Here is a 24538-nt window from a genome sequence, read left to right on the forward strand (position 1 = left end):
CAATATCCGACGCACAAAGCACCCTTTAGCGTCCATATGTGACGCTTCGGTGAAGCATGGTTGAAAGTGACGAAAAAGTGACGTTTTGGGTATGAGTAGATATGTTGATTAATTTAAGAACTGGAAATATTGTATTCACTCTCACGTGAAGCTGATGATTGACATTTTAATCACAGTTCAAATTCCAAACTACATGAGCTGCAGATCCATTAAAGGGAAGTTCAGCATCAGTGACTAGTTATACGTTATTTCATTTGCATATCTAGCTCAACTGGTTCATTTTCTTTTCAGGGTGTCATGTGTTAGCAGTATGCCTTGTTTTAAACTCAAGACTAACCTCAAAAAATTAAATAAGCCTTTTTTATGATTTACGAATTTCAATTAGTACAATTCCACCAAATTGAATTAATTGAATTAATTGAATTCATATTATCAATTAAGAATAAAAAATAAAATAAAAACAAGCTTAATAAAACATTTCGTATAATTCTTAATGGAACAAGGGAATAATATGTAAGGATTATTCAATCAAATTTGATGGAATTTTACTACACAACTGAAATTCGTAAATCTTAAGAAGAAGAAAAAAAGCTTAAAAATATATATTTAATTTAAAACAGATATCTCTCATAACATGAGTCAGATGTCAGTTTGTGGTTACATCCTTTTGTAAATGCCTTTGAAGTGTGTCCACAGTAGCGCTGTATGTTCAACGGCAAATAGGAACTAATTTAAATGCCGATCATTCCTTAGCAGTTACTAAGACTATGATATGTCTTTCCCTTTTCTGGTATCTTGACAGATCATAGATTTCATTTCCTCCATCATGTAGGCCTACGTTAGAACAAAAAGCCGTTCTCAGATGATGAGACCTCAGTTCTGATCAACATGTCTTTCACTGCGCTGCTCTTGGCCGAGCTTCTGCTGGTCACTATAGTAACAGGCTCACAGTTCTATGGAGGCTCAATGACTTTTAACTCAATAAAGAACTCTGATGGATCGTACAAGGTGAGAACTCATTGAATATATTTTAATTATATAAAAAGCAGCCATATTCTTTGTTGGGTGAATTAATACACTGTAAAAGAAGTTGTCAACATTTTTGCATTTGTGCATTTATTTGCATTTCGTCCCCTTATAAGGTTCTATCTGACATTTTTGTCAAAATTTTGTTATACACATATTCTTATTCTGTGACCACTTCTTTACATTATGTGATGTTGTTTTTTAAGTTGTGTACATTTTGGAACTTATTATTTAGAAAAAAAAAAGGTTCTTTCTACACAGTCGAATGGAATGCAAAAACTTTAAAGCTCAATATCTCAAAACTGCTCAGAACGCAGATAGAACCTCATAATTCCAAGGTGGCGATTTCACATTTATATGTGAAGAAAGCACCAAAATTCACAGTGAATAGTCTTTATATTGTTAAAAGTTAAAGGTGAGTGAACTACGACTTTAAGAAATGGAAAAAATGCATGTGTTCCAACAAGTTTTGTTACTCAATACGCTTTGCAGTTTTTTTTCTTCAGTTTTTTTTCTTGTTGAATGTTGAGTCATCATTGCATTTTTAGTTTGTAGGCTATATTCAATAAACCTGTTTTGTTCAACATGCATTTATATGTGGTTTGATAAACAATTTCTACTAAAGCCAACTGTCAACTTCTCAAGTACTAGCTATTTGGATTAAACTTGAACATGACTGACAGTTAGTCAAATGCAATCAACAAAACCGAAGAAACTTCACTAAAAGGAATACTAATCACCCTAACAGTGATTTTAAACAAAACTTTTTGAAACAATAAATCTCATGTCCCCAGGCTTTACTTTATTTGGTTTTTTTTTTGTTTTTTTTTTTATAAAGCATTTACAACTGCACCTGCAGACCAAAGTGCTGTACAATCAGCAGCATAAAAACAAACTAGGGCTGGGAATCGATTTTTAAAAAATTAACTAATTAATCGCACAATTTGCTATGATTAATCGCAATTAATTGCATTTTCCCACAAGCTTGTAATCATCAATATTTAAACGTAGAATCACCTAATTAAATTAAATGATGTTTTATTAACAAGGTTCGGGAGGAGCACGTTCAGATAATTAACACAAGTGGAAAGCACTCAGCAATCAATGGTAAGAGGTGCATATATACTCCACAGTCTCACCTCATTCCATTGACAGTTTTTGCAGCATCCCTCCACCACCCCTTCTCCACACTTCTAGTCCTAAAAACACTTACATACGGGGGGAGCACTCTGGGTTCGGGCCGAACTCCGAGCTCGGAGCCCTCCCTCCGGACAGCACGCCAAATACGCATTAAACTTACCCCTTCAAATTATATGTAAGTGTGAACTCGTGAAACAACACAAAGGAAGTAGACTATATTTTAAATAATATTTTAAAGACATCTTGTGAACTGTAAACAGACTCTCCTCAGAACCACAGAGTAGCCTAGTTGTTCCCATCAAATAAAATGCGTGAGGCAACATTATAAACAAAGTTGAATATTAAAACCATCAAGGTCATCAAAAAGTCTAGATTAGTTTAGAACTTAAGCCAATTGGCCAAATATAATTTCTATTTATGTACCAACAATGTAAAAAAATATAATAATAACTTTTAAAGTGCCAGTTAAATTAAAAAAAGTTACATAAATCGACATAGGCTAATCGTTCTTCTCCAGAGTAGATTATGTGTCTCCCGACTCAATTTGAATGATTTCTCTCAGTCCCTCTTCCACAGTGCTAACAGATTAATTTTTTGACTAATTATCAAAATAAAGGATAGTCCTACAAGCTATTATTATCATCAGAGCATGTGATCAGAGCAGGTCATTTTACCACTGTTTCCCAGCATGGCTATAACAGCTCAGTAGGGGCTATTGCAAACAGAAGTCTGCTATGAGAAATTTCACGTTATTTGAGCGGACTTTGCTTTTCCAGTGAGTGATCGGTAGGCTACATGATTGGAGCGTGAACGACAGAGCAGAACGCGCAGAGCGCGGCGCACACACGGAGTGGAAAAGAGCGCTTGTTAAATTACTAAACAAGCTGCGCGAGAATGAAACCTGATCGCCGAACATTAAGGGGCGGGGCGGCATTTTTTCTCTTTCAGCCAAAACCCGAAAATGCCTAAATGAGGCACAAAAAATTGTGCTGCGTCAATTGCGTTATTTTTTTTTAAATGCGTTAAACATCTCAAATTAATTGCAAAGATTAGCGCGTTAATTCCCCCAGCCCTAAAACAAACACATAAAAACAACATGCAACTTACAAATACAGATAGCCCAAACTCTCAAAGGCTAAAGAAGTTATCTCTCTTAGTTCAAGAGGCAGACTATTCCAAAGCCTCGGACTCGCAACAGCAAAGGCCTGATCACCTTTTAACTTTAAAGCAACACTAAGGAACTTTTCCTCTTCGGTCACCCTACAGGTTGGAAGCGGAATTGTCCATTACCGCTGTCAAATAATTTCGCCGCCCAGCCTACTGTCGCACGCACACTCACTGTTTATCTAGCACCAGCTTTGGAATGAATGATGTCCACAGGGAAGGTAGAGTATGTTGCATGATTTCATGAAAGTATGATGTATCGCGACATCAGAAATGAAGAAAAACGAAATAATGACTATTGTAGCGCTTGACGTAAAGCAAGTCAAATTTGTAGTTTTCTTATGTCCCATTCGAACAACAGAAACGCGACCCGGTTTGGCAAACTTGCATAGTGTGGTTATAGCAGATATAGGGCTGCAAAGCGAATCCAGAAGTGCCTTTCACCCCGTTACGACTTGATGAACCACTGATACGATTTTGGAAACATTATTTTAAGGTAAAAAAAATATTCCTTAGTGTTGCTTTAAATGAGAGCGAGGGACAGAAAGCAATGACTTATTATTTGATCTTAAAGACCTAGGTGCTTGATGAAGAGCAATAAGCTCAGCTACATAAGCAGGAGCTATCCCATGAACTGCTTTAAAAACATACAGCAGAGTTTTATATTTTATCCTGAAATCCACTAGTAGTCACCTGAGAGAAGCTAAAATTAGAGAAATGTGATGACTTTTCTTAGCAGCCACCAGCAGCCGTGCCGCTGCATTCTGAACTAATTGCAAGCGTGATATAGGGGTCTGACTGGACCCTACATACAAAACATTACAATAGTCAAGGCAGGACAGAACAAAGGCATTAATAACCTTTTCTAAATCTTTTCTCAACAGAATAGGCCTTAAACGTGTAATAGTCCTAATCTGGAAAAAGCAACTCTTAACCACAGCAGTAATCTGCTCATCAAATTTCAGCCCTGGGTCAAACACAACACCCACATTATTTACTTGGTCATGGCAATAGTCTGACCATGTACCACAATATGTTGCAATGTCGAAGCATCCTCTGGCAGGACCAAAAAGCATAATCTCAGTTTTAATTTGGTTTAACTGAACCAAATTATGGGTCATCCAGCTCTTAACCTCCTCCAGACATGCCAACAGTGAGTTAAAACCACAATTCTCTCCTGATTTCAAAGGGAGATAAATGTGTGTATCGTCAGCGTACAAATGGTAAGACATGCCATATTTTTTAAAAATCGAACCCAGGGGCAACATGTACAAAGAAAATAAAATTGGGCCAATAACAGAACCCTGAGGAACCACACAAGTGACAGGCACTATTGTTGAAACAAAGTTACCATACTTCACTGAGAATGCTCTATCAGTAAGATAAGACTTGAACCACTTTAAAACTGTCCCACGTATTCCAACCAATTGGGATAACCGCTTTATGAGAATCACATGGTATATTTCAGTGGTCTTCTCTTCACTATTTTTTTCATGAGAGCCGCACTGATTGGACAAAGTCAGTAGGAGAGCCATTTTACCGCAAAGTATAAAAAGTTAAATCCAGTCATAAATACCATGTCTGCCTATCAATCTGTCACCCCTGAACATACAATATGCAATGCAATAAATACAAAAGGGTGAAAAAAAAAACATTATTTATGATTTATCAGTCAAATTTGTAACTGAGACAAGATGATTTCCTTTAATAAAAAAAAATAAAAAAAATAAAAAAAATGGGGATTTCCAGAAAATATTCATCCCAGAATGACCTTAAGTTATTTTTTTTCTACATTAGCCCATCTTGTAGGCCTATCTAACCATCCAAGAGCACATGCAGCGTCACAAGACCGCCACTGGCAACTCCGCAGAGACTGGATATTTACATGCACAACTTTTGTTTCAGTCGGACTGAATTCATTCCGATTGATGAATCTGAATGTATTGTAGTTTACATGAACGCTAAACATCGTGATGTGATACATCGGGTTGATGTGCGTGTTTATAAGTCAAAAGATTCAAAATCGGAATATGAACATATGAACCGTTGTGCCGTGCTGTTTGTATTTATCACGCAGTAAAAATGCCCCAAACCAGTCGTCTGTATGATAATCTGAAACAAGGACTGGTGAGCCGTTGTCCTGCTTCACTTCACAGATGCTGAGTGAAAGGAGAATTATAGAATGAGAGGATACTCATTTATATGACACTTTATTCATCAGGAGAACAGCTCGTTCAGCGCGTCATACTTCGTCCTTTCAGTTTCGGTTTCAGTCGATCAAGTTTTTTCACGTTCTCTCGATAAACCACCCCTTTCAATCCGATCGAAATTATTTGTAATAGAGCTGACACTTTGAGTTTTTAACGGGTTATATAAGCCCTACTTGTTATTAATGTTTTTATGAAATATCTCTAGTGAATGCATTATCATATCAACGTATTATTTACCGCCATGCGAGCCACAAATTAAAGCTTGGCAAGCCGCATGAGGCTCGCGAGCCGCGCAATGAGTAACACTGGTCTATTTGATCAAAAGCCACACTCAAGTCCAATAAAATCAGAGCTGCAGCAATACCTTCATCTCAAATTAAACGAAGGTCATTAACAAGTCTCAAGAGTGCAGATTCTGTACTATAACCTGCCCTAAAACCGGACTGAAATTTATCTAAGATCTCATGTTTACTTAAATGACATCAGCTGTGCATTAACCACCTTCTCTAAAACCTTTGATAGGCATGGAAGTTTTGAGATGGGCTGGTAATTCTTTAATTTAAATGGGCTGTTATGTTTTTTAAGAAGCGGCTGAATAACCGCTTGCTTGCGGGCCGTTGGAACAATCCCATTATGAAGACTGCTGTTAAAAATAGATGCAATACTTGGCCCAATAACATCCACCAATTCCTTGAGAAGGCGTAAAGGAGTCACATTACAATCATCAGATGTAGGCTTCAAACGAATAATGATGTCCTTAACTTGCGCCACTGACACCTGCTCAAAGAGCTCAAAACTCTTGACACTAGTTGTCAACAACAGTCTCAACCGGCAATTTAGGAAGACTAGATCTAATCTTCTCCACTTTTTCCATAATTGTCTGAAACATTTCACATGTTTCCAACGAGTGAGTCAAAACAGAACAGCCAATTGGTTTTAGAAGTCTATTAATTGTTGCTAAAAGGGCTGCAGGGGCATTACATTTCTGTGCAATGACACTAGAGAAATAATTTTGCCTCGCAGTTCTCACAGCAACCTGATAGTCTGAAAAACACTGCCTCATTATTTGAAGAGAAACCTGTAGCTTATCCTTTCTCCATTTTCGCTCAGCCTTTCTGCCTCAAAGAACGAGTATAATTATTAAGCCACGGTATTGACTTAAACTTTGGTTTCCTAACGTTATATGGGGCCACTACATCCAAAATATCTGAGCAAACAGAATTAAACCATATCAACAGCTCATCTGTTGATATACAGCCGTTGATGACGTAATGTGATCAGACAAATCACATCTGTCTGAGGCAAAATTGGTTTGCATGGTAAACAAGCATTAAAAATAACAGGCATATGATCAGACAAAACATCATTACAAACATCAACATCCGAGGGCCCAGAGACAAGACCAAATCCAAAATATGGCTTTGTTCATGGGTAGGACTTGAAACAGACTGCATGAAATTAAAAGAGTCCACCAACTGTAAAAACTCAGAAACCATAGGCTTTTTGGGACAGCACACATGAATATTAAAATCCCCAAGAATTAAAATATCACAACATGACACAAAGAGATAAAAACAAATCCTTGTTGTACCTCGGTGGTCTATATACCAGAACACACAAAACAACTTTCCAAGCATCACACATCATAACTTGGGCCTCAAAGCTCTGATAATTCACCGTTGACAAAAGACAGCATTTAAATCTCCACTTAAGACAAGCCAGAAGCCCTAGGGGTGCTAAAAAAAGAAAAGAAAAAAAAAAAGAACAGTCATCTGGAGAAAGTTCAATCAGGGGATGCATTTCGCCGACATTAAGCCAGGTTTCAGAAATAAACAGAAAACCCAAAAGTCCGAAGAGAGTAGATAGGGCTAATAAAACATACAAATAAAAACAAAAACAATAAAATAGACAACACAAAGCGACGGCCAGCCAACACTATACATGGAGCCATCGCGATTTGCTTTGACCAGATTCACAATTAAATAATTCTGTTAAGGGAACCACTGGAGGCAAGCTTATTGAGAACCCAAGTGCAGTTTATTACAAACAAGATCAAACATCATATCATATCATATCATATCATGGCATATCATGGCATATCATGGCATATCATGGCATATCATGGCATATCATGGCATATCATGGCATGGCATGGCATGGCATGGCATGGCAATAGACTTACAAACAGTGGTCTACAGGAAACAACACTTTACAAAACACATGGCAAACATGAGGGCTTAAATACACAAGACTAATGACCTGAGAAGGGACACCTGTGAACAATGAACCAATGACAACATGACACATCAGACGAGGGAACACATGGCAGTATCACATGACTTTGAACAGGGGATCACATGACAGACATGAAACATGACAAAGACGGGTGCTGCGTTCCAGTCCAAAATTGTCATGCCCTTCACTCGCTAACTTCCCTCCGTCTCGTTCACTCGGATGTACGTCATTGCTTACGTTGCACGAGTGCCCACTACTGGCGGACACTGCAATGGGCTGAATTGGAAAATTTTTATAAATGCCACAGCCATATTACCCTGTACCCTGTTACCCTGGAAGGGAGACCTCCTGGGAAAACCAAGTTGCTGCTGGAGGAGGTGTTAGTGAGGCCAGTAGGGGATGCTCACCCTATGATCTGTGTGGGTTCTTGCGCCCCAGTATAGTGATGGGGAAAGCATACTGTAAATAAGCACTGTTGGATGAGGTCCTGACTAGGACCAAATTCCCTCCATGGGCCCCAACTTTAGAATTTGCTCTATCACTCTTGTCTCATCTGGTGTGTGGTGAAGACACTGGCACCATTGCACAGTGGCTGCCGTCACATCATCCAAGTGGATGCTGCACACTGGTGGTGGTTGAGGAGAGACCTTTGGGTGTACAGTAGTAAAGCGCTCTGTAATGCCTCATTCATTCATTCATAAACCATTGATTATTTCAGGTGGAACTTCGCTTCAAGTCGACCTACAATTCCTGTAACACTTATGATTACTGGCCATGCAAATCTGGAGATTGTGGAAATGATGTCAGTACTGTGATTGGTCAAGTAGATTCGAGTTCCAATGGCAAAAACTGGTGTCAGTCTGAAGGTGTCATAACAAAGATGGTTTCCACCAACAGCCCGTTTGAGCTCCTGTAAGTAATTTTATTTTATTTAGAAGAACAGATTCATTCACTAAATTCATTCACTAAATATAGACACTGTATGAACAAAATGTATATATGACATGTCAACATATTTCAACAGCAAAAGTAGTTGCTGCTGGATCAACAACACAATCACAAATTCTGGAGACTGGAGTCTTCTCACTTACATTGACCTCGGAGTGAGATCAGACACCTCAGTGCCCAACAGATCTCCAATCACCACCACCCTACCCTTTATTAGGTAAAACAGCTTTTTAACAGAATTAATGGAAGCTTATAGTGTCTGTTATTATATTTTTTAATCATGATGTGAATTCAACATAATAAAGTACAATTCTGCACTACATTAATGTTACTGTATTGTTTTGTGATGCAGAGTTCCTCAGAACTGTCCCAGAAGGTACAATCTTTTAGCCTTTGATCCTGATGGTGACCAGGTCAGATGCAGATATGGACTTAAACAAAACAATGAGTGTGGAATCTGCAACCAACCTGATGGTTTTACATTGGATCAGGTGAAGAATATAAGATATTTTATATTTGTGACTGATTTTTCAAGTATTTTTTAAAAATAGTTATAGCACATTCAGAACAGAGAGTAATTTTCAGCTGCAAAACTATTAAATCTTACACCAATAGATCGAATAATAACCTGAACAGGTTTAGGATTCTGTTCAAAAACCCTGAAGAGGAAACCTCTTTACTGCCTTTTTAAACTTATTGTTACAAAAAAATGGTCTGCACTCTAAAGAATGTCCTTCAGCAAATGTTTTAAGAAATCACAACAAGGGAAAAATAATAACAACATTTCAGCTAACAGACTTCTTCAATGTACCCATTTTTTATACACAACAGTGAGTATTATCAGATGTTCATAATCATCCGACCAATTTTTTTTTTTTGCTCAGGTATTAGACACTAAAAGTGTAAGAAACACTGAGCCACTATTTCACCTCTTAAGCGCACGACCAGTGGCGTCTAACGTCTGAATTTACATAAAAATGCATAAACATTTGACCAATGAAATGCACAGTTCTATGCCCAACTGAAGTTATTACATTCCAAAACATTCTAGTATATGTTGTAAGCAAATAGTATGCCACTGGTCAGTTTTTTACTTTAATCAGTATTTCAGTTAATTCTCACCATTTTTATTTTCTTTAAAATGCAGCATAACTGCTCTCTGTCATATTGGCAAACATGGAAGCTTGGAGTTTATTCATTTGAGCTGGTGCTTGAGGATTTCCCCATTCACAAGATTACTCTGTCCTACACCAACCAATCTTCAGAGTATAGATCTCCAATCACTGTCATCAGAAACCGACGCGCTGGTAATGGTAATGGTAATCGTAATGGTAATAGGAATAATCAGGGAACTGGAGCTTTTCCACCCAGTTTGTCTACAACACGAACAACACCTAGGACAACCATAACAACTACAACTACCACAACAACACGTATGACAACCACAACTACAACACCGACAACTACCACGACAACACCGACAACTACAACGACAACACCGACAAGTACCACAACTACACCAACCACAACGCCGACAACTACCACAACGACACCGACACCGACAACTACCACAACAACACCTACGACCACCACTGTCTCACCGACAAGTACAACAACTACACCGACAAGTACCACAACTACACCGACAACAACGCCAACCACAACAACGCTGACAACTACCACAACGACACCGACAACTACCACAACGACTCCTACGACCACCACTGTGTCACCGACAACCACAATGACAACACCAGAAACCATGACAACACCAGAAACTACAACAACAACAGTGGAAACAACCACAACAGCACCGGAAACAACCACAACAACAGTGGAAACAACCACAACAACACCAGAAACTACCACAACAACACCAACAACAACCACAACAACACCAACAACAACCACCACGACAACACCAACAACAACCACGACAACACCAGAAACTACCACAACAACACTGGAAACAACCACAACAACACTGGAAACAACCACAACAACACTGGAAACAACCACGACAACACCGGAAACAACCACGACAACACCAGAAACAACCACAACGACACCGGAAACAACCACAGCAACACTGGAAACAACTACAACAACACTGGAAACAACCACAACAACACCGGAAACAACCACAACAACACCGGAAACTACCACAACAACACTGGAAACAACAACACCGGAAACAACCACAACAACACCGGAAACTACCACAACAACACTGGAAACAACCACAACAACACTAGAAACAACCACAACGACACTGGAAACAACAACACTAGAAACTACCACAACAACACCGGAAACAATCATTACACTGGAAACAACAACACCAGAAACTACCACAACAACACCGGAAACAACCACAACAACACCGGAAACAATCATTACACTGGAAACAACCACAACGACACCAGAAACAACCACAACAACACCGGAAACAACCACAACAACACCGGAAACAATCATTACACTGGAAACAACCACAACGACACCGGAAACCACCACAACGACACCAGAAACAACCATGACACCGGAAACAACCACAACAACACCGGAAACAACCACAACAACACCGGAAACAATCATTACACTGGAAACAACCACGACACCGGAAACAACCACGACACCGGAAACAACCACAACAACACCGGAAACAATCATTACACTGGAAACAACCACAACGACACCGGAAACCACCACAACGACACCAGAAACAACCATGACACCGGAAACAACCACAACAACACCAGAAACAACCACAACAACACCGGAAACAATCATTACACTGGAAACAACCACGACACCGGAAACAACCACGACACCGGAAACAACCACAACAACACCGGAAACAATCATTACACTGGAAACAACCACAACGACACCGGAAACAACCACGACACCAGAAACAACCATGACACCGGAAACAACCACAACAACACCGGAAACAATCATTACACTGGAAACAACCACAACGACACCAGAAACAACCATGACACCGGAAACAACCACAACAACACCAGAAACAACCACAACAACACCGGAAACAATCATTACACTGGAAACAACCACGACACCGGAAACAACCACGACACCGGAAACAACCACAACAACACCGGAAACAATCATTACACTGGAAACAACCACAACGACACCGGAAACAACCACGACACCAGAAACAACCATGACACCGGAAACAACCACAACAACACCGGAAACAATCATTACACTGGAAACAACCACAACGACACCAGAAACAACCATGACACCGGAAACAACCACAACAACACCGGAAACAATCATTACACTGGAAACAACCACGACACCGGAAACAACCACAACAACACCGGAAACAATCATTACACTGGAAACAACCACGACACCGGAAACAACCACAACAACACCGGAAACAATCATTACACTGGAAACAACCACAACGACACCGGAAACAACCATGACACCGGAAACAACCACGACACCGGGAACAACCACAACACCGGAAACAACCACGACACCAGAAACAACCATGACACCGGAAACAACCACAACAACACCGGAAACACCCATGACACCGGAAACAACCACAACACCAGAAACAACCACAACGACACTGGAAACAACCACGACACCGGAAACACCCATGACTCCGGAAACCACAACGACACCAGAAACAACCACAACACCAGAAACAACCACGACACCAGAAACAACCACAACGACACCGGAAACAACCACAACGACATCTATGACAACCACGACGACACCTACAACAACCACTACTACAACCACAATAACCACTACTTCAAAAACAACAATGACATCTGCAATAACAACCCCTACACCACAAACTTTACCACTGAGCAAAATACCTCTTCAGTTTTCTCTTCAAGGTATGTTTTGAACTTTTGTAAAGTATGCTTCAAAACTATTCTGTTATGTTTGATTAAATTAATGCTGTACATACATTTCAGTTGATAGTCCAGCACCATCTTGCATTGAGGGTGAATATCTACCACGGTTCCTCCACCCAACGCCTCATCATGGAGAACACCTGCAGGCTCATGTAAATCATGAGCTTGAGATCAGAGTGAAAGCTTTTGCTTATTTTTCAAGGTATTAAGATTTTTTTATTTAAATATTCATACTTTAAATAAAAGTTATGCACTGTTTTTGGAATTTGGAACTTAACTGAATTTGGAATGGCATTTAAGCATACTACCCCTACATATTTCTGCCATACTTACACTGTTTCTGCCAGATATAAAGGTATGGCAGAAATATTAAGACTAGTAGGCTAGTATTCTATATCAAATTCAGCCATGGGCATACCATCACATACTCTATTGAGTAGGTACTTATTTTGAATAAGTAACTACTTCACGACTACTAAAAAGTACGTTCTAGATAGTATGAATGTGTGTACTAAAATGAATGTAATTCAGACATAGCCTACTACATCCGCCATGCTGTCATAATCATGTGACCTACCAGTGTCAGTTATGTCGCTTCACTGCCAGTACCCAGTGGTGGACAGTAACGAAGTAAATGTAATTCGTTACTGTACTTAAGTAGCTTTTTTGCGTATCTGTACTTTACTGAAGTATTTAAATTTGGGAAGACTTTTACTTTAACTCCACTACATTTCAAAGTCAAATATCTTACTTTTTACTCTACTACATTTTCAAAATCAGTCGTTCCTTTTTATTTATGAGTGGATAAAAACTTAACTGGTCAAACGAGCCACCTATCACAGTAGCCTACAACGTGCGCGCTTTGTTTTGAACTTGCCTTGGTGGTATCTACTAAGCGCGAACCAGAGCCGTTAAATATGAGAGTTGCGACCATAGACAGTATATAAGAGGTTGCGACACACACGGCTTGTTCGACTTGAACCGGCGCTGCACAGACCGATCAGTTTATGACATCAAAGTATAGAGCGAAATCGCGAGAGCGATTGAAAAGCATACAGAGCCGTCTACTCTCCGCTCTTGCGGTATTTTAATGTCATTCACCGATTGGTCTGTGCAGTGTGCCGTTTCAAGTCGAGCAAGCCTACTGTGATCTCGCCGCCGCGCGGTCACGTGATTCGTGTAGCTCTCAATAGTTCCAAACAATTTGTGTTGCCAATAATTTTAAGCGGGGCAGAGAGCAGCAGCTATTATTGCAGCAATTATCGGTAAATACTGACGCATAATGAACATTGCTTATTACCTTGACACTAAAATTACTTGCATATAATAGCATTTTTTTTTCTGAGGAGTAGCAGAAACACTGCATTAATACGTTTTGGTGTTTAATTTTGTAGGGAAATTGGCTGCTCCCATAATGTAGTGTGTATATTCAATGGCATTGTGCAGGTTTATGTGAATGTATCATATCATTAGGATGTTTATAATTATGACCATAGACGCTTGTGAAAAATATGTACAGTAAATACTGTAAATGTATTATACCTTATGGGATCAGTCCCCTTCCGTCCAAAATTAAACACACAAAAAATGTATTCAATTCAAATATATATATATATATATATATAGACTAATTATGTAATTAATGTCATTTTATTAATAGATTGATGTGCCAAGAGTGACAGAGTCTTCACGTAGACTGAGTTAAGCAAGAGTCTTGTGACAAAAATTATAATAGGACATTATAGTAATAAAAAAATCATAGTACTTGGATACTTAAGTACATTTGAAGGCAAATACTTTTGTACTTTTACTCAAGTGAATGTTTAAAGGCAGCACTTCTACTTTTACTTGAGTAATATTTTACCTTGAGTATCTTTACTTTAACTCAAGTACATGGTATGTGTACTTCGTCCACCACTGCCAGTACCAAATCCTATCCCATGGCCTTATGGGATAGTGTCCATCATATGCACGCTTCTGAATTTCGTCGGAAGTAGTAGGTCATCCGGCTACTCTTTTATAAGTGCTGTGAATTCTAACATACTTTTTTTTTTGCCACATAATCTTTTTCGCCTACTATTATTATTGATAGTAGGGAACAGCTGTAGTTCCTGGCAGTAAATTTGGCGCTCTAACGATGATTGACAGAATTTGGTACACATGACAAACGCATTGAATGCCATCTTAGAATCGCCTTAATGTATTTATTGCCTCTGAATGTTGCAAGTTTTGGAATTCCAGTGAGGAAAACAAAGTCATGTCCTCAGAACAAACAAACACAACAGAATTACTGTAGGCCTATATAAAGGCTATTCGCATGAGCATTTTTAAACTAAAGGATTTATACTTTCATTATTCTTCTCATTTCTTATTTGTGCATCCTCGTTTCCTCCTCCTCGCGTCTCACCTCTGTGATGACGTTTAATGTCCCCGACTGCCTCTTTTTTTTTTTACCAGATATAGAAGTCCTGGAGGGCAGAAAAGGGGCACACCAACAGTCTGTTGTAGCCATTTCTTGTTCAAATTGGTAGTATTAGAGGTAGATGTAGTTTTAGATGTACACGGACAAACTCTATGATGATTAGTCAGTGTAGAATTGTGAAGAAATTTTGAAATATGGTTGTGCACTTCTAAAGTTGTTTGTCTTGCAATGTTTTTTTTTGTGGTTTTTGCTATCCAGAATCACTGATGTCATCATTAGTGGACCTCTGAACAGCACAAAGTATGAAACTACAACTGGGGAATATGTGATTAACTGGACACCAACTGCAGAGAACTATGGCCAACACTTTCCATTTTGCTTCATTGCAGAAGGACAAAATGGGTATGTTTTATTGAGCAAAAGTACTTTACATTTTTTTAACCGCATTTTAACATAATGTTGTGATTGTTGATAAAAAAAAAATCTTTGTTTTAAGGTCCAATATTTACCACTCTGAGATGAGGTGCGTTGTTGCAAAGGTGGATTCTGAAGGTATAAAGCAGACCCAAATGATAATTCCGCTGGGATGAATGACATGAATTAAAATGTAGTTTGTTTTGATTTCAGTAAAATCATTTCATTCATTGCATTTTGGGGCTTTTAGTCCATGTCTATTGGCTTTAAAGCATCTATATGCTGGTGTGCTCTTAAAGGTGGACAAAATTAACCTTAAGCAGATTTACTGTATATTATATTGTACATTTAAAATGTACATTATTTATCTGGAAAAGCAGAACACTAGTATTTATAACTCATCTTGCACTACATATTTGTCCCCACCCACTTCAAAAAGTTGTTAATTTTCCATAGAAATGTCCTTTTCTGAAGAAATGTTTATGCATGCCTATGATTATTAATGTTATTTTTAGGACCCGTGGCACATGTAACCTGCACACAAAACTCAATGTCAGTGACAATTGAGAAATCCTCCATCGAAAGACTCAATGATGGCCATTTGAGACTGATAGATCCGTCTTGTCAGGTTTACTCCAATGGTTCTTACATTTTCGCCAGCACACTCCTAAATGAATGTGGCACACAGTTTGAGGTGAGACGCCCTAGCAAATCAACATTTACAATCAGATCTTGTGAATTCCAGAGCTAAACTATTTCAAAATGTCTGTTTCTTTGAAGGAGAACAATAATGAACTCATCTTCAGGAATAAAATCAGTACATTCGATGATCCCAGGAAACTTATAACCAGGAAGAATCAGCTAGAAATTGAAATCCTGTGCAAGTACCAGAAAAGGACAAACCTTACAATGGAGTTTGATACTCACAGATCGACACGCATCATCTCAGAAAGGGGTTTTGGCACATTCAGCTATCAGTTTGAGTTTTATACTTCAGGCAATTTCAGCATGAGAAGGGATCCAAAATCCTACCCGCTTGAGTACAGTGTGGGAGATAAGATATACATGCAGATTGAACCTGTCACTCCAGTCCAAAACACTGAGGTCTTCCTCAAGTCGTGTGTGGCTACACCTTACGATAATAACAATTACCCCATCTCTTATCCCATCATCACCAATGGGTGAGATTCTACAAACTCCTGAACATTTACACATTCTATCCATATGTTACACAATATGCTTCTCTTTTCAGTTTGTCACACAAATGAATTAAGTGCTTTTTATTATTTCAGATGCATCGTAGATGAAACGGTCCAGATTATCTCAAGCCACAAACCATATGTCCAGTTTGAAATGGAGGCGTTCAAATTCATCGGGCTCCATGACCAGGTAAGAATGGCATTTAGTCCAGAATATGTATGTGAGCGAAATGAATGAAATTTAAGTTGAAATGACTTAAATAGACAAGTTGATATTTGTGAAATTTAAGTGGAATTTAAGGCAGCAACTTTTTTTTTACAGTTTATACTGATATATACTGACTTCTATAGTCAGTTTAATGCAATTTAAGTTGAAATGACTTACATATCCAAGTAGATCCAACTTTTTTTACAGTATGTATTTATATATATAATATATAATTATATATAAAATTAATTTTTGTACATTATAAATGTCTTTATACTGTCACTTTTGATCAATTTAATGCATCCTTGCTGAATAAAAGTATCTCTTAAAAATAGATATATTGCTGAGGCCAAATTTTTTCAATTGTAGATTCATTCATTCATTAACATCTGGGCACAATATATTCCATACAATTGCAAGGGCGATTAGTAACTTTTAGAAATTTTGAATAGAGGGAGAGATTTTGTGAATGGAATATACCTTTTAACCCTCAAGCTTGCATTCATTGTCGTTCATTTTCAAAGAAACATTTTTTGGTTGATTTTTTAAATATATGTTTCATTTTTCATCTTTAATTGTGACAGTTAATGATCTAGTAACAGTGAATTCTTGAAGTCATGCAGTTGCATTATGGGCCCTTTACATGTTTTTTAAGCGATTTTGGAGCAAGAGAAAATGGACTCATATGGACAAGTGACATAAAATAGAAATATTTAACTCTTTTTTTTTTTTTCTGTCTCTGTCACTGTCTCTTGCCTTTTTGTCTTCCTCTTTTCTTGCTCTTCTATAGGTGTACATCAGCTGCTCAATCATCATATGCGAGGTGAACAATCCCCAGACCCGCTGCTCTCAGGGTTGCGTCAACAGCACAGTCGCTCCACCTTCCCACCAGCCTCACAAAAGAGAGGCTCCCATTCAGACCGACAGCTACTTCATTTCCCAGGGCCCCCTGCGGCTGAAGAGGAGCAGTGCATCAAGTAAGCAGTGCATCTACATGCAACTTGTGCATCAGATGATTGTATACTAAAGAAATGGTGTTAATTGTTACAACCTTTACTCACATTTCAGAGGTCACCATGAGCCAAGGTCTGAATCTAAACCTTGTTATTGTCGCTAGCTGTCTCTTGGCAGCAGTTGCCTTGGCGTGTGGATTGATTGCCTACAGATCCAGGGGGACAAGCAGCAGACGCCAACACATGACCGTGTCATCACATGAGTTTTGAGCTTGTCCGCTGTTTTTTTAATTTATTTTTTTATTATTTGATGCTCCAGTTTTCATGTGAACACTGAGAACTTACAAGATTGTTGGTGCACTAACAAAAATCTGTGATGAAAATGTTTGGTAAAAGGGCTTTTCTTTCATTAATTTTAGTTATGTGAAAGTAATGTGACTTTAAATCAGATTGGGAATACATCAGCTTGAACCAAATGTTGTTCATTGGTTTATATAGTCATATATTGCAGAAGGAGCAAAGCAAATGTGTAAACAGAACTAGAGTTGTGGTGGTTTCTATGTCACAATATGGTTGCCAGGGTTTTTTTCAGTGGTATTCTGTGGTGGTTTAAATTTTTTTTTATCATTTACTCATGTCATTTCATATCCGTATCACTTTTTTTTTTCTTCTTCTTTTTCTTTTTCTTTTTCTATACAAGATGAAAGTCAGTCCAGTTTGGAATGACATGAGGGTGAGAAAATTATGACAGAATTACATTTACAATTACATTGTGAAATATCCCTTTAAGTTGGTTGCTTACTGGCCAATCAAGTACTGGCATATTAGCTTTTGATTCTTTTCTGTGATTTAGTCCCAGCTGTCTAATTCTCAACCAATTCATAACTGAAAGTGCTCACAGAATTCTATACGGGTTTATTTGTAAAGAATTCAAATGTTTTAGTTTTATATGTTGATATATAATGCTTTTCATTTCTATGTATTATGTTAGTGGATATAAATGGCGTAATTCTTCATGAAAACTGTGAAATTCTTTTTAACTTGACTGTACTGCATTATACTTCCTGCATTAAAAATTCTGATTCATCATGGCTGTTTTGTTGAAATGGTGGTTATTCTGATTCACCCTTTAAGCAATTTCAGAGCAAACATCTTGTAAATAGTTTGATAATTATAATGTTTTGGCTATATTGCCCTGCTATAATATTATAGGCAAACGCCTCTAATAAGTGCACTAACACAGCGACCAAGACAAGTCTCACATTGTCAGACTTGCAATAAATAATCACTTGATTCAAATAATAGTGCAAGTGTCAATGAAAGGTTATAGAGACAACGTCAAAATAACCACGTAGACCCAAACACAAGAAGACTTCCAAGGGCATGAGTTTGTCTACCACACATCCATACATATATTCTGATCTGCCTTCTAAATAACGCACAATAGCTTTCCAAAGAGAAAATGTTGAGTCAAATGAAATATGTTTTCATATAAATATATATATACAAAAACAGTAAGAAAACTGATTTATAAATAACTGCTCACAACATTCACCGAAATATATTTTTGATAAGTCAACAAAACAGTCAAAGCGTGACTGTAGCAAGTGGAGTTTTTGGCTAAAAAGTTGAAAACGGTCAATTATGTTACCATCAAACTCTGTTACCAAGGTAGAGTAACAATGCTGACAGTATGTAACAAAATTGAATGTAACAGAGTTGACTAACAATACTATAAAGAAACCTGTTTTTGTTAAAAGTAATAAAAAAGGAAGTAACGAGTTTTGCAAGCACTGAATTATTAAAATTGAATATGTTTTCAATAAGATACTGGAAAGAGTTATCCACCATCAAAAAAATGTATCTGCCATTTATTTGCCTGCATTGTTCCCATCTGCAATAAACTGTTTGTATCCGTTAATCTGTCTTCAAGTCTGGTTTATCCTGACAGCAATAAAGGATGCGGATGCACATACACTATATTTGAAAAAATATTTTTTACTCTACATTGCATGTAATTTAAAAATTACAAAAACTGTCAAAAGCATTCATTGTGCTGAATAAATCTGACATGTACAGTAGCAGGTATCAACAACATACTGTATTTATTGAATTACAGTGGTTTGCTGTGAAATTTCCACGGAATCTTAATTTTGAGTTCCACTAGAGAGAACAAATCATAAAGTGGTGTTTTATGCAAGTTTTCTGCATTGGTATTTAAGTAACAATTTACAATAAGGTTTAATTTCTTAACATTAGTTAATGCATTTAGGTATCATAAATGACAATGAGCTACAATTTTGCAGCATTTATTATCTTGGTTAATATTAATTTCTGCCTTTACAGTTTGAAACATTTCAAGTTAAACAAATTTATATATCATAGCATTATGACTGAAAGGTAAATAACAATGAACAATAGAATCTTTAAAGTATAAATTATGAAAAAAAAGTGTGGCTAGTCTCAAAATAAAACATACAAAAATAATAATTTTAATATTGTAATAATATTGTTCTAAATATGGATACGTTTATGCGTGACTTCGTGAAGTGAAGAATTTACTAATTAACTGGGTTGTTTCCTTGTGCAGTTCTTCATGATTATTCACACACCACCATAAATCTAGTTTAACTAGGCGTTATTCACCCAGCAGCATGCCTTTTTTTATTGAATTACATTTTTGTCATTCTATTCCGTGTAAACACACCTGCTTTCTATGTAAAACTGGCATGACTGTCTAATGATTTGATGCTGCTAACCTGACAAATGCAGTTCTTCATCAAAGGCACATTGTTGCAGCTTTTTAGACATTTTACACATCAGGGGCAGTGAATGGATTGTGGCAGTCTATGAGCACATGACATCTGAGGCTTTAACCTTGAGAACAGGGAAAATAACAACAACACAAGTGCTATGTGCAACTGACTCGTAATATATACCCAAATATACTGATCGAGAGACTTGTGAGATAAGTGTTACAGGCATGTCCAGGTTAAGGAGTCTAATGAGCAAAGAAGCTCCTAATAAGCCTCTCAGTTTTTGTCCTCAGACTATGGAAGTGCTTGCCAGGCATCAGGCTAAACAGACAGTTATCAGGGTTGTTGGAGTCCTTGATGATTTTAAAGCTCTATTTCTGCATCGTCTCAGATGGTTGTCATGCAGAGAGGGGAGAGCAGACCCTGTGATGTACTCAGCTAAACGCACTACTCTCTGCAGAGCTTTACAATCCTTATTAGTGCAGTTCCCATACCGCACTGAAATACATTGAGTAAGTTCGCTTTGTATTGTCACTGTTCTACTAGTATGTAGCACACCCACCAACCATTCTCCCAACTGTAAGTAATTTTGCAACTACATGTCAACTAACACACATTAGAGTATTAGTACACTGTTAGGTTAGGCTTCGGATCAGGAGAATAAGTTTACATGTACTTGCAAAGTTACTTATAGTCAGTAGAATGTCTGTTGGGGAGCATCAAATTAAAGTGTTATATTAAACAGACAGTCTAGCCTACTAATACTCTGAGTGTTAGTTGACATGTAGTTGCAAAGTTACTTATAGTTGGTAGAATGTATAAAGTGGTCTATTGAAATAAAGTGTGGTTCCACTTTATGATTTAGTCTCTCTAGAAGTTTCCAGAGACATTTCTTGGCACCCACTGTAATTCAACAAATATGTTTGTCAATACATGCTACGTGTCAGATTTCTTCAGAGCAATTAAATGCTAACAGTTTGGTGGGTGTGCTAGTAGAACAACAGAAAGCGAACTAACTCAATGTATTTCGGTGCGGTATGAGAACTGCACTAATAAGGACTGTAAAGCTCTGCAGCAGAGTAGTGCGTTTAGCTGAGTACATCACAGGGTCTGCTCTTAATGTCTAAAGTGGACTATCAAAATAAAGTGTAACCAAAAATGTATGAATATGTGAGTGAAATAAAGTAGTAATGACTGAAAATTTAGCGAAATAAACTGTTCTACATATCAATAAAATTTACACACTTGACTTGGTGCTTCAGGCAAACGTGGAGGAGTTTACGAAATAGCCTAACTGAACCGTTTCTGACTGCATTATCTCTGAATTAGTCACTCACCACCAATTATCCAGTTTAACTAGGCGTTATTCACTGGTATCGCCCTGCAGTATGCCTTTTTTTCATTAAATTATTGTCATTTTTTCTGCATATAAACCTGCTTTCTATGTATTTATGCAGGGATGCTGTTAAACTGTCAACGAAGGGAGGTAAGTTTGCTTTACACACCTCTTGACTCTTCTTCTTTTTGGTGTTTATTGGCGGTTGGCAACCTAGCTTATTGGTGTCACGAAACACACACGGGAAAAGGGAGATCCAATTGCAGTATTTTAATAGGGTATTCCGTACTCACAATCCAGTCCAGGCCAGGGTCAAAATCCAATGAGTCAATCCAAAACAAGAAAACAAACAAGAACAGGCAAAAACAGACTACCAGAAGTGGTGTGACAATATACAAGGACTCCATGACAATGACTAAACAGACAGGGTATATATCCACACAGATACTAACAAGGTGACGGGAAACAGCTGAGTGCAATGATCAATGAGTGACAGAACAGGATGATGGGAAATGTAGTTATGAGTGAAAGACACCGTGGGGGAAGAGGACCTCTAGTGGTTACCCAGGGAACACAAACCAGACACTGTGACATAACCCCCCCTCTACGGAGCGGCTACCAGACGCTCCAAGACATAACTATAAAACAAAACAAAAGTCCAGGAGGGAGGTGGAATGGTGGAGGATCAGGGGGAGGGATGGGGGGCCAGGTCCATGAAGGGGAACAGAAACTGGGTGACGGCTTAGCCGGCGGCCAGGGTGAAGCAGACAGTCCATCGGGCGGCCAGGGCGAAGCAGACGACCCCTCGGGCGGCCAGGGCGAAGCAGACGACCCCTCGGGCGGCCATGAAGGAGACGACAGTCCATCGGGCGGCCAGGGCGAAGCAGACGACCCATCGGGTGGCCAGGGCGAAGCAGACGACCCATCGGGCGGCCATGAAGAAGACGACAGTCCCTCGGGCGTCCATCGGGCGGCCAGAGTGAAGACGACAGTCCCTCGGGCGTCCATCGGGCGGCCAGAGTGAAGACGACTTTCCCTCGGGCGGCCAGGGCGGAGACTTTCCCTCGGGCGGCCAGGGCGGAGACTTTCCCTCGGGCGGCCAGGGCGGAGACTTTCCCTCGGGCGGCCAGGGCGGAGACTTTCCCTCGGGCGGCCAGGGCGGAGACTTTCCCTCGGGCGGCCAGGGCGGAGACTTTCCCTCGGGCGGCCAGGGCGGAGACTTTCCCTCGGGCGGCCAGGGCGGAGACTTTCCTTCGGGCGGCCAGGGCGGAGACTTTCCCTCGGGCGGCCAGGGCGGAGACTTTCCCTCGGGCGGCCAGGGCGGAGACGACCCTTCAGGAGGCCAGGGCACAGAAACAGGCTCAGGAACAGACACCGGCTCAGGCACAGGAACAGACACCGGAACAGGCACCGGCTCAGGAACAGACACCGGAACAGGCATCGGCTCAGGAACAGGAACAGACATCGGCTCAGGAACAGCCACAGGCTCGTCGGTGGCCATCTTGTCCGGAGACACTGGCTCGGTGGCGGCCATCTTGTCCGGAGACACTGGCTTATGAATAGGAACAGACACCAGCTCAGAAACAGACACAGGCTCGTCGGTGGCCATCTTGTCCGGAGACACAGGCTCGGCGGCGGCCATCTTGTCCAAAGACACAGGCTCTGCCATCTTGTCTGGAGACACCGGCTCGGTGGCGGCCATCTTGTCCGGAGACACTGGCTCAGCAGACGTGACCTGAACAGTCTCTGGATCTGCAGACGTGACCTGAACAGTCTCTGGATCGGCAGGTTGCATCGGTGGAACTGGTAGGGCGAGACACTGGGACGGCGCTGGCAGAGCGAGGCGCTGGGGCGGTGCCGGCAGGGCAAGCCGCTGGAGTGGTGCCTGCAGGGCGAGACGCCGGAGCGGCGCCGGCAGGGCGAGACGCTGGGGCGGCGCCCGCAGGGTGAGGCGCTGGGGACAACCTCCGGGACGACAGCGGGCTGTACGGGAACGACCTCCGGGACGACAGCGGGCTGCACGGGGACGACCTCCGGGACAACAGCGGGCTGCACGGGGACGACCTCCGGGACGACAGCGGGCTGCACGGGGACGACCTCCGGGACGACAGCGGGCTGCACGGGGACGACCTCCGGGACAACAGCAGGCTGCACGGGGACGGTCTCCAGGACATTAGGGAGACGGGAAGTCTTCCTCTTCCTCCGTCGTGTCCGCAAGCGACTGGATGCTGCTCTCTCCCCGGAATTCACCGGGAGCGCAGCACTCTCCTCCCTGATGCGAGCACATAGAGCAAAACAGTCAAATAAAGTCATGCGAGGCTCCTCCTCTTCGGCTCGCAAAATCCCACTCTGCTGCCTCCTCTCCCTCTTGGTGGTTGAGGAAGAGTCACGAAAACCCATACCGCTGGATCTTGACATGATGGAGTCCTTCTGTCACGAAACACACACGGGAAAAGGGAGATCCAATTGCAGTATTTTAATAGGGTATTCCGTACTCACAATCCAGTCCAGGCCAGGGTCAAAATCCAATGAGTCAATCCAAAACAAGAACAGGCAAAAACAGACTACCAGAAGTGGTGTGACAATATAAAAGGACTCCATGACAAT

General features: G+C 40.0%; 2 protein-coding genes across 2 annotated transcripts; one reads left to right on the forward strand and one right to left on the reverse strand.

The window, feature by feature from the left end:
* Window positions 1-888: 888 nt before the first annotated feature.
* LOC309508223 (uncharacterized protein) lies at window positions 889-12830 on the forward strand (the record flags this gene model as incomplete). The annotated part of the gene is made up of 6 exons (XM_082182741.1): window positions 889-1008; window positions 8494-8687; window positions 8800-8940; window positions 9076-9136; window positions 10122-12622; window positions 12704-12830. The coding sequence occupies 6 exons, from the start codon at window positions 889-891 to the stop codon at window positions 12705-12707; spliced, it is 3021 nt and encodes a 1006-aa protein (XP_082038867.1). The 3' UTR covers window positions 12708-12830.
* Window positions 12831-20658: 7828 nt separating this feature from the next.
* On the reverse strand, window positions 20659-24331 carry LOC309508224 (uncharacterized protein; the record flags this gene model as incomplete). The annotated part of the gene is made up of 4 exons (XM_082182742.1): window positions 20659-20716; window positions 23098-23962; window positions 23996-24079; window positions 24196-24331. 4 exons carry the CDS (start codon window positions 24329-24331, stop codon window positions 20659-20661), a joined length of 1143 nt encoding a protein of 380 aa, XP_082038868.1.
* Window positions 24332-24538: the final 207 nt, after the last annotated feature.

Source organism: Leuciscus leuciscus (genome assembly GCF_965113295.1).
Source record: "Leuciscus leuciscus genome assembly, chromosome: 10".
NCBI classification, from domain to species: domain Eukaryota; kingdom Metazoa; phylum Chordata; class Actinopteri; order Cypriniformes; family Leuciscidae; genus Leuciscus; species Leuciscus leuciscus.